The 12,494-nt window shown below is 35.7% G+C and overlaps 1 protein-coding gene across 2 annotated transcripts in view; it reads right to left on the minus strand.

The window, feature by feature from the left end:
- Nucleotides 1–12,494, minus strand: part of nAChRalpha4 (nicotinic acetylcholine receptor alpha4) — a 327,885-nt gene that overhangs the window by 311,057 nt on the left and 4,334 nt on the right. For both annotated transcript variants that reach the window (XM_089094869.1, XM_089094868.1), the window contains exon 2: nt 4,160–4,358. In XM_089094869.1, the coding sequence (XP_088950995.1) occupies nt 4,160–4,354 (195 nt within the window). In that variant the 5' untranslated portion in view covers nt 4,355–4,358. The remainder of the gene's footprint in view (nt 1–4,159; nt 4,359–12,494) is intronic.

The following is a 12,494-nucleotide window of genomic DNA, read 5'->3' on the forward strand; positions in this document are numbered from 1 at the left end:
ATTTTTCACACCCCTCCTGGGGGCCCTATAAGGCACTTTCAGGGATCCTTGCCCCTTGATGTACCTATATTGAACTTCCTAGAGACCAAATATACATACACATTTTAATCAGACAAACTCTACCGTAAGAGAGAGTAAGACATAATCCTTCACAACCTAGGAGACTTTTTTTTATATATCTTGTATATATCTTTTATATATATATTTCTTTTCTATTCATTTTAAGCTTATACATACATATACTATCTTTATAAGTGAGCAATAATTGTGAATGTATATATTTATTTTTCCTTGAAAACAGCTCCATATTTTTTCGGGAAAATTTGCATCATGGGATATTCTGGCCTAAAAAAAGCGATCTAGATAGGTCAGAAGTTTTAGAAAATTCTTAAAGAGCCTCAATTTTGGAAAAACAAATATTAATGTGAGTGACGTCATTTTTATATACATAAGTATTGCGATGACGTTGTCACACTTGTCACACCTATGTAGAAAAATTGAAAATGTTCATGTATGGGGAAGATTAGATTAAAGTGTTTAAAGAGCAAAAAACTGTCAATTGCAAAAATATTTGCATATGTTTTAACAAGGGATTACAACAATTCCAAAACCTTAAAAAAGTAAACGACAAGTAGAAATCGAACTTGCTGTAATAATCAAATATCTTTCAATAGATTACAGTATGAACAGACATTGAATTGCATAAAGAGCAATAAACTGGTGATTGCAAAAATAATTTTATATATTTTAACAAGGGATTATAAAAATTCAAAAACCTTAAAAAAAGACACCAAAAGTTTGAAGCTTAGTAGAAATCATTGGTAGAAAACATCATTATCGAATATCTCTTCTTATAAGTATAAGCAATGTCTTTTTAAGACATGTAAAAAAAGTTGAAAAATTCTTTAAGTTCAGTTCAGAATCGCTAAGGTTATTACGTTAACTGATCAACTATTTACGGTGCCTGAGCAATAATTTTAATGTGTCAATTCAAAATAGAAAAATAACTGAACATTTTAAAATTACTTTTTTGTTTTGTTTTATATTTGTTTTTTTTTTAAAGTCACCTCGCTACGTGATTAAGGTTACAGGTTAGAATTCAATCAGTTATATAATGTCAGTAGAAAGTCCCCCCAAAAAAGATTTGCTATTATTACAAACGATGATTCTCTATTTTGCCAAGGGATTGCAACAATTCTAAAACCTTAAAAAAGAAAACCAAAAGTTTCAATCTCAGTGCATACCGTTGTTAGAAATTGGAGTAGCTTCAATAATCAAATATCTTTCAAAAGCATTCAGTATGAAAAGACATAGAACTGCGTAAAGAGTAAAACACTGGTAATTCCAAACATATTTGTATATATCTTAACAAGGGATTACAACAATTCAAAAACCTTAAAAAAGAAAGCCTTTTTGAGCGCACCAGTTATATAATGTCAGTAGGCAGGCCCAAAAAACGAAAATTTGCAATTATTACAAATGCTGATTCTCAATTTGAACAAGGGATTACAATAATTCAAAAACCTTAAAAAAGAAAGCCAAAAATTGCAAGTTTAGTATATGTCGTTGTTAGAAATCGAACTAGATTCAATAATGAATTGTCTTTGAACAGACTGAAGTATGAAAAGACATTAAATTGCGGAAAGAGCAAAAACTGTTAATTGCAAAAATATTTGTATATATTTTAAAAAGAGATTACGACCAAATAAAAAAAAGGCAGCGAATAGCTAAGAAACAAGACACAAAAGATGTATTACGTGTCTTAGAACTGAAGTTCTTATTATAATTTGGGGGGCCAAAAAAAGGATCAATAGCATCATCAATTGAAGTCATTCATTCCAAAGATATGGCTAAATCCCTTCAAAGTGCATTTGCTTCAAACCTATACATCTATATCTTTTTTTCTGGCTACTAAACCAGAATAATCTGTTAAGGTCTCCATTGAAGCTGATATATCTCAAGCATATTATCAATTCTTTGTCCTCTCATGCGGAGTAAATCTCTCATTTATTTTGAACTTTGTAAGCATTTCTTTTATTCAGTACTTATTTTCTACCATGAAACACAGAGTCGAAAAAGGTGTTCGTCCCTTCAGAGCGTGGGTGCTCGGTGAATTTCGTATAAAAGATTTTATAAAAAGAAATCATTGTACCGAACATAGAATTATTTCTTTGCATAAATTAAATATTTTACTTAAGTTTCCATTTTTGATCCTCATGTTACCAAGGAAAAGTACGTCTTTCACATTTATTAAATGAAAAAACAAGTTTAATTCAACTGAAAGTAAGGAGCAACATTAAAACTTAAAACAAACAGAAACCTAATTAAACGGCCCTTGTGTTTCAGGAGTCATTATTAAAGAATTGGGACAGAATTCAAACTTTAGCGTAAGTAGCGAAATGGCGAGAAGGGGGCATCCCCCCTTATATACGTACTAACTTTTGATCGTTTTAAGTTTTAATGTTGCTCTTTACTATCAGTTGAAAAAACTTGTTTTAGCCAATTCAATCCTGGTGAAAATTTACCCCGTACAATTATTCTTAACCGCTCAGACCACAAAATTGAGACAGAAAAGAGAAAGCAAGACATATAAAAAAATTTTCTTATAAGAATTCTGGCAAATTTCACTAGTGTAGCCTATAATTTTCCTGACAAGCTCACTCCATAGAAACTTCCCTCCCCACGGAAAATTTCCCGTGGAAAACCTCAGAGTAGAAAAATTGCCCCCCCCCACCGAAAATATATGCTTACATCCTAATAACAAATACTATGCGCAAACAATTGTCAGATCTTACAACTTAAAGACCTTTCCCCTGGGGCTTTGGGGGGGGGGGGGTCATGTTATACTCAAATGCATAGTTATCGGACCTTTCATCTATGATGAACAAAATGGTTATCTCAAAATTTTGATCGGATAATTTTGCAACAAAAATGGCAGGGAAGGGGGCCTATTTGCCCTCCAATTTGTTTGGTCACTTAAAGTGGACACTAGAGCTTTTAATTTCCGTTCGAATGAGCCCTCTCTCAATATTCTAAGACCACTGGGTCGATATGATCAACTCTGGGGGAAAAACAAACAGCAAAAAAATACAAAATTTCACACTTTTTCAGGTAGGAACTTGAGACCTAAACAGTAGGGTTCTTTGATACGCTAAATCTAATGGTGTGATTTTCATTGAGATCACTTGACACTTAGGGACATTTTCCTCATTTTTTCGAAAATTTGGATAATTTTCTCAAGCTCGTAACCTTTGATTGGTAAACATAGACTTAATAAAAAATTTTTTATATTTGAAATCAGCATAAAAAGCTAATTCTTTTGATGTATATATTGGTATGAAAATTCCGTTTTTTTAGTTTCGGTTACTATTGAGCCGGGTCAACCCTAACTTACAGTAAGTTACCACGAACTGTTTGATTATTGTATGGTGATCAGTACTCTATTGCTCAGTCAAAGAACGCGCTGTAACGAACTGTAAATAAATATTGACCATTTGCAACAGCAACGGGAGTCTTAAAAGACGGAAGCTTAGAAATAATATATAAATCATAAAAATTTTTGTATCTTATACTGACTTCAATCGGTTAAAATTCATTAAGTTTAAAAATACCTATTAAAATCTATTAGCATATGTAAATATGTCTAATATCAGAAAAACAGGAAGAAACGTAACCTGAAATTGTTATGATCTTGATGAAAATTACTTCGTCAGATTCTGTGTGCCCGTGGACCCGTTGATGAAGCTTAGCTTCTTTGAACCTAAAAGGCGGAATTTTGTGTTTTCTGTGCCACATCTGTTCTCCTCAGGGTAGGTGGCTTTAAACCACTAGCCGTAAAATTTTGGGAACATTTTATTCACAAAAAACGTGGCAGTTCTAGCATCCTCTTTAAGAGCCAAAAGTTGTTAGAGCAATATTAGGCACCTTACCGTGTCATTTTAACGTGCTAATTAAATCTCGATATAATTGAAAGAAAGCAAAGATAAATAATTCCCTCCAATTTGACATTAAGAGATCAACAAATACAGAACAATTTTGAAAGTTTTTAAACTTTATTGACAAGAGCCGATGATGACCTTGCAAGCACGTTCATTAAAACTAATTTCCACGAAAGTCGTTAGGAATTTGTCAAATTTCAATTAAAAAACAATGAACTTACCACATCTATTAGCTGGGAAAGTCTTAACTTTATAAAAACTTTTAATTTGGAAGTTGTATTTTCAACAGGACGGACGAGTTTATTATAATTTGAAAGCAGATCATCATAAAGTCTCTTGGCATCTGGATTCCCTGCATTTGCAATGCAAAACTGGCAGAACACAAATCCAAAAGTTATCACTACACATTTCTTCATAACTCTGAAAGAGAAAAAATATGAGATGAAAATGGAAGTGATAAAGTGATTATATATATATATATATATATATATATATATATATATATATATATATATATATAGATGGCTTTGCTCAGCTGCCTACCTAGTTACACCCGTATGGACAGATGGACGTATTATCATACCGATTCCACAAGAGACGTTAATGGTCCATAACGCCTTTGAAATTTCGGTTGCATACACATACAGGTTCGTTTTGAGCATCCAATAGTGGTCTAAAATAGCCAAAAAAGTTGCATGTGCGTTTTGCAGACCTAAGCTTCCGCGAAATCCAAACTGGTTGTTCCCATGGTCGCAGTTTGTGATTATTTCTTGGAAAATCAACTTTTCAAAAAGCTTACCAATTGTGGAGCAAATCGTAATTGGTCTGTAAGATTCTCAAACCTTTGGGTTTTTGCCCGTTTTTAAGACACAGGTAACAAGACGTTGAGAAAGAGCAGTTGGAATATATTGCTGAGTAATACAAGCCTGAAATAATAGGGACAAATACTGTATAAGAAGTGGAGTAGCGTATAGGAGGTAATCAGTATGCACCCTATCGAATCCTGGGGCTTTACAAGGTTTCGTTAGACGAATTTGGGTCTGGACAGCTGAAGGTGTAACAATGACAAAGTATATGTACTAGATCTTTCAAGAGTCCTGCAGTTGTGCCATTGTTGTTTTTGTTTGGTACGGGAGGGGGGGGGGGTCAAAACTGAAATTCGGTGGCCGTAAAAGCTTACAGTTGAATAGAATATTCTCTTTTCTTTTAGAAACTTCGTTCATAGGTTTTTAATCTCTTTGCTACAAACGCTTATAAATATGATGATCAGGAGGTTATTCAACGATACAAAAAATAAACTGTAAACAAATACAAGTCTACTGAAAGACAGTAATCCATATTTGATAAGTTGAAACATAGAGGCCTAACTTAATGCCCTGTTGAAGAGAAGGGGTAGGTTAAGGGAGGTATAGTCGAATGGAAGTTAATCCTTTTGAAGAAAATCCCAAGGTCCTACAATGCGGACAAATGCTAAAACTTTATAATAATAAAAATAATAATTTATTTTTGACCCACTATACAGAAAATGAAGTGGAGTAACACAAGAAAAGAGAAAAAAAAACACAAAGATACATTTAACTACAACACAATAAATAAATATTACACTCAATTGCTACCGGATAAGTGGGTGGTTAACACCCAAAGTAGCATAAATGTTCTCTTGAAGACGGCTACTTTGTCTGACAAAACAATTTACAATATCCGGAGCGCCAAAAAACCGCATCATGTTTCTATTACTGTATCTGCGAGGCAGATACAATAAAAACTTGCAATATCTGAAATACATAATTCTAATATTGCTAATATTCCCTGGGCGAAACAGGATGTGAAGGCCAGCTGGGAACAAAACCGCATGGTCACAAAAGATCGAGGACAATTTAGCCCATGCTTTTCTGTTATATCTTCCTCTGTTGGGGACAATTTTGGCATACCCCAGTTTTAGCTTCTCTTTACTATCACTCAATGCCTGGAAACGAAATAAGGTAAGCGACTTGCAAATATTGATCCCAAGCCATCGGAAAGATTCAACACTTTTTACAGAAAATAAGCCGCAATCAAGTGGCGTTGCTGAAGATTTTGAATTAAACACTAAATATTTGCATTTATCAGTGTTGAGGCTTAATCCGATTTCCCCATACAGCCGCGATACTATTAGCACAGACTTACTTTGACCTGCTAACAAGCAGAAGATCATCCGCATATGCAATATAGGAGACGTTTGACAACCCGGAAGAGTAAGAAAGCGGTATCATATTAAGAACATTCAATAAACAAGCGTTAAAAATACGAGGTGAAAGCACACCACCCTGACGGACCCCAGATTTAACTGGGATTATACCAAAGGCCCGGGAGCCCTGCCTCAACTGAATAAATTAATTCTGGCATCAAAACAAAAGTACACAAATAATTGAACTATTCATAACCAAACGTGCCAGAGAAAACTATGCCTGAGAGTGACAAACAGTATCGAAAGCTTTAGATAGGTCTAACGCACAAAAGTGAACTTCCGTTTTTAAACGATGTGCTTCTTGTAACACCTTTGCAAGTATACGGTGGGCATGCTGGCATCCTATATGCGACTTAAAACCGAACTGATTTGCGTCATAATCCACCTTATCTTGAATAAATGGGAGCAATACATATTCAAATAGTTTGCTTAAATTACACGCTCCAGTGACAGGATAGTAGAATCGACAATTAAGTGGATCCTTCAGTTGCTTCAGAACAAAGTTAAAAGTACCAAACAGGAAAGAATCAGGCACTAGTGAGCTACAAACACACATCTGAAAAAGTTATTGCAGATAGCTAATCAACTCGGGAGAATCGATTCTTAAATGTTCAACAGAAATTCCATCCAAATCAACAGACTTTGATTTTAGTTTTTTAATGCTTTTCACAACAGACTCAGCACTAATAGGGATAATATCTTTCTGGCGTAGTCTACGCGGAATAACTGAATCAAGCAATCTACAAAACCTGGAATGGACTGCATAATTTACTGAGCTTGAAACCTATGTAATAGGGTTTTCTGATACGCTGAATTCTGACGGTGTGATTTTCATTAAAATTCTTTCACTTGTAGGGGATGTTTCCCCCCTCTTTAAAAATCGAGTAAATTTTCTCAGATCTGTAGCCTTTGATGAGTAATACTAAACTTAATAAAATTTATATATTTAGGATCAGCATTATAAACACATTCTTTTGATACATTTATTGACATCAAAATTCCGTTTTTAAAAGTTTCGATTACTTTTGAGCCGTATCGCTTGTTTTTTTATTGTTTTTTTATTACGTTTATGTTATTACGTATATGAAGGGGTTCTCCCCTCAGTCATTACCACGCTCTTTACGTTAAAAATTACAAAAATTTTTATTTACAAACACCTGAAACACAAAGGCCGTTTCATTGGAATAGATTGCTCTTTTGAAAGCACTAAAAAAAAATGTAGCGTAAAGAGCGAGGTATTGACTTGGGGGAGAACCCCCTTACATACGTTATAATTTCTGTTCGTTTTGAGTTCTAATATTCCTTCTTACATTTCAGTTGAAAAAACTTGTTTTTTTTATTTAATTTCTGATCGTCTAATGATCGATTTAATTTCTAATGCTTGGAAATCCGGCGCCCGCTTCATAGAAATGTCTCTTACCCCAAGGAAACATCCTCCACGGAAATATTCTCCAGAGTAACCCCCTCCTCTAGCCCCCCCCCCCCAGAAAAAAATCCTTCCTGAAAATGGTTGTATACTTCCCAATAACCAATAAATAATGCTGGCAAGTCCGGCGCCCCCTTCATGGCAATTTCCCTTCCCCCATGAAAACTTCCTTCATGAACAGATCCTCCAACATAACCACCGACCCACCCCTCCCCCCCACTAACACAAAAAAAACAACAGAAAAATTATGTAAAAATCCCAATAAACAAAACAATAAGTTAACAATGGGTAAACTTCATAACTTTTAGCCCTCCCTCTGGGAACTTCGGGGAATTAAGTCACCCTAAAAGACATATCTATCATATTTTCGACCATGCTGAACAAAATGGCTATCTCAAAATTTTGATCGGGTGACTTTGGGAAAAAAATAAGCGTGGGAGGGGGCCTAGTTGCCCTCCATTTTTTTTTGGTCACTTAAAAAGGGAACTAGAACTTTTAATTTCCGTTCCAATGAGCCCTCCCACGATATTTTAGGACCACTGGGTCGATACGATCACCCCTGGGGAAAAAAAAACAAACAAAAAAACAAATAAACACGCATCCGTGATCTTTCTTCTGGCAAAAAAAGGAAAATTCCACATTTTTGTAGATAGGAGCTTGAAACCTCTACAGTAGGGTTCTCTGATACGCTGAATCTGATGGTGAGATTTTCATTAAGGTTCTATAATTTTTAGGGGGTATTTCCCCCTTTTATCGAAAATCAGCCAAACTTTCCCAGGCGCGTAGCTTTTGATGGGTAGAACTAAACTTGATGAAACTTATATATTTGAAATCAGCATTGAAATCTGATTCTTTTGATATATCTATTGGTATCAAAAACCCGTTTTCTAGAGTTTCGGTTACCATTGAGCCGGGTCGCTCCTTACTTACAGTTCGTTACCACGAACTGTTTGATATCGGACGCTTCGCAAGTAAGATTTGAATTCAGATTTAGTTGTCTTTTAATATTAAATACATGACCCGAAGTGGGGCGGCCACACGCATTCCATATCCGAAGCCACATTTTTGCCCGATTTTTAACAATTTTCAACTAGTTTCCTGTTTCCATAAAGTTCAACTGACTATTTTCAACTGAGTTTCAAACTGACTGTTTCAACTAGTTCAACTGAGTTTCCATAAAGAACTTCTAGTTTTCGAACGAATACGCAAAACAGGGACAGCTACGGCTTCGGTTTGTTTAAGGCAGGCAACAATCTGAGAATAGTAAGAATTAAGTTTTGATCGAGCATTAGGCGAGAGGACACTGGTACAAAGTAAATGGTAAGGAACTTTCACAGATGATAGCAGAGTTGCCAAAGTACAGATATAAAATGTCCAGTTAGCTTTATTTCATTCACGCTTATCATACCATTTCGTGCCCCGTACAGAAGATTCACACTGATTCAGGCCAGAAGAATGCGAAACAGAGACGGTAAAAGAGAGGGGGTGGCGATCATAATCTCTTTCTTTATAATGAACTTCGACACTCGAGCATATCACACAAGCCGAGCAAACACAGTGGTCTATATCAGACACACATCCACTATTATCAATATACGAAAAATATGCACTCTTGGCTACTATCTGATATCCATCTGGCAAAGACTGAAGCACAAGATCAGACCAAGTTGACTCTCTATTTATGATACAATTTAGGTCTCCGACTATGATCCACTCATAGCTATGACTTTCAATATTCCGAAGGAACTTCTCCAGAGATGACACAACTTTTGTAAATGTATTAAGTGACAAATCTGTTTTTTTATCATGAGGTAGGTAAGTATTATTAATCACTAGATCTGCAATTCGAAGGGCAATAAAATTATCGCAAGAGTGTATGCAATGGGGAGAAAAGTACGAAAGTCTATTACTCACAAGACAAGCAAGCCCTCCGGAAGGTCTGCCCCTCGTACGTCTGGCACTGGTTGTATAAACTATATGTTCGTCACTTCTGTTTAGTGAGCTGACACTTACAGCCGGCAAAAGATGTTTCTGTAGCAACACAATTTCAAAATTGTTCATTTCTGATTTATTGGGCAATCTTTGTCTTTGGTGCCATTTTTGTTGAAAGAACACAAAGAAAACGTTACATTGATCTAGTCATTTCTTGTTTGAGGCACACTTAGCTATGGCACTGCGGATTACGCGGCACTTTAGACTGAATGCAACATGGCCTTCACCACACAGCGCACACTTCGGTTCAGCCAAACATGGTGCATCTTTTGTCGATAAATGCATACCGCTGCAGCGGGAACAGCGGGGAGGGCTGGTGCAATTATCAACTTATGAATGTTAAAAGTGACTATATCAGCTGTTACATAACAAAATTTGCTCCCTAAATGTTTTAGGAGAAAAGTTACCCAAATATAACTACCATTATATCCTTTATGTATTTTTCAAGCACAAACAAAGAACAAGATGAGATATATTTTTCAAAAAGAAACCTTTATAACGAGCACAATATGCTGATCCCCACAAAGGCTCTAAGACCTATAAAAGGGGGGGGGGTGAAAATACGGCTGCTATTGAAATACTAACTCCTAGACAGTAAATAAAAAATAAAACAAAAGAGAAGGGGGAAGAGCAAGGGAGAGAGAGAATGATTCAGAAGGAGAGAGAAAGTAAGGGCGAGAGAGTGAGGAGGGAGAAATTTTAGCAACTTGTAAGAATTTCTTCTGATGACTCAGTAATACCTAGCATCGGAACATCAGAAAATGAAGTGCCATATCTGCAGCACATGGACATGAACTGGGGAAATGCACAAAACACTGTTGTCTTTTTAGGTTGAAGCTTAAGGAATGATTATTTAATGGTCTTGGTTATAGCAGGCTAGACAACTGATTACCCAGGTTGGCTGCTACTACTACTACTATTACTGCTGCCACCACTACTACTGCTACTACTAATACTACACCTCAATATGGCTGGAAGCACCCACGTGAAAGACCCCAGTTCAGATGGAGGGACAGCCTTACCCAGTACTTCTCCATGATCAGTACTGATTTCCAAGAAGCAGTCACGCTTGCGCAGGACCGTTTGGAATGGAGGCAAAGAGTCACATCTTTCTCTACGGTGGGCTACTTGCAGAAGCCTTAAGTCAAGTAAGTCAAGTGTTTGTAGTGTTTTTCAGAGATTACATACAAAAAAGAGTTTTTTTTCAAATGAACGTAAATCAAAACTTAAGATGAATATAAACTATTTTGATAAAATGTTCCCGTACATGGAATGGACTGTTCCCTCTTCAAGTTTTTTACTGAGGGGGATTTTAAAGAAAAAACTAGTAGTAGTAGGAGGAGATTTGAACTGAGGAACAAAAACTCAAAGAACTGAGGAAAAAAGCGCACCCCCAGTTTTTCGAACTTTTTTGAACAGTTTTTTGAGATTTGAACTCAACAATCAATATAAGTACTTTCTATAGCAAAATTCTATTGTCTGTCACCTCTATCTGGACAAATATTATATATAAATGCAGGAGGAAGGTTGGGACTAGGAGTCCAATTCTCCCTAGAATCACAGTGTTCTGCTAAATTTCTGTAAGTGTTTATACAATTTTCCTTTTTTTTCAGCTCCATACGCTCCTCCTTTCACACCATTGCCATTTCAAGGTAGAGGTGCCCAGACTACCACTTGCAAAAAAATATCACTTCATCTTTCGGCTTTATCTTCATCTAGACCTTCTTGTGCCCCCAGAGGCACTTGTGGCGTTGGAATCCTCGGGACATATCGCTCGATAAAAGATTAGAGAGGGAGAGAGGTGAGAGGTTGACACCTCGTTAAACAGTATACGTGGAGGGGGGTGGCATATAATATAGCCGAAATTACAAATTCCACCGCAAGCCCTGTTAACCGTGTTAATAAAATTTAATTTTTCACTTCAATATCTTCCCAGCCAATCATAGCTCTTGCTACTCCAAAGTTATCTATAAATTGCTGAAATGCTTTGAATATAATTACTTTTTAATAGCTTCTTGTTTTTTACTTTTAGCCAGTCTTTCACTTAGTCTATAAGTGATGGTTTTGTGGGTTTCAATCTGGTTCCCGGTACACGGCAAAGAAAGCGTAGAACCCTTGTGGGCTACGATCCCTTAAAATTATGTTATACTCAAATCAACATGCAAAAAGGAAAAAGATATTTCTGAAACCTGTATAAATTACAAAAACAAACTAAGCAATAATTTACTTTTGTCTGAGAACTACGAAGCGATAAAAAAAAGTTGGAGCACAGAGTTAAGCACTAGTGAAGATTTTCTATATGAAGATAATAAAAGGATAAAGAAAAATTCCCCTAAACTTACAAAATTCCATATTTTCCAAAATTTGTAATATATACAAAAAAAGTTCAATTCCAACTTAACACATTTTGAGAAAATTCAGCTTTGAAGGCTGTCCAAAGCCTACTGGGTATAATATTTTGTCTCTCTTTTTACGCTGTGAAACTTTTATTGACTGGCTCACAAGGTGTGCTAAACATAACTTGCACCGACAACCAGCGAAAATAGCACCTATCCCCATAAAAAATTCACCTTTGCAAATAAAGTTTTACCTGTGTACCAGTGTAATATGGAGTTTATTCCACTCCACAGCCTTTTCGTAAGAATTCGATATTAGTCTTCAAATTAGAGATCTAACATTTGATTGGCATTTGCAGCAAAAAATGGAAGTTTCTTCTGGTGGGTTATAGAAGCGATTAAAAATAATCAATAAAATTCTTCCTACAGGCATTTAAGTAAACAAAGAATTGCGAACTTATATATTTAATCTGCTTTTTTACTTTTTTTTACGATGCAAGTAAATCATGGGTGCTCAAGGTGTCGCAAGTACTTAATCATTAGGTTTTAAAATTTACTGAACCTTCGCCTGAAGG

The sequence above is a fragment of the Artemia sp. Qi Xiang Cuo genome, chromosome 9, assembly GCF_049724085.1.
Source record: "Artemia sp. Qi Xiang Cuo chromosome 9, ASM4972408v1, whole genome shotgun sequence".
In the NCBI taxonomy this organism is placed as follows: domain Eukaryota; kingdom Metazoa; phylum Arthropoda; class Branchiopoda; order Anostraca; family Artemiidae; genus Artemia; species Artemia sp. Qi Xiang Cuo.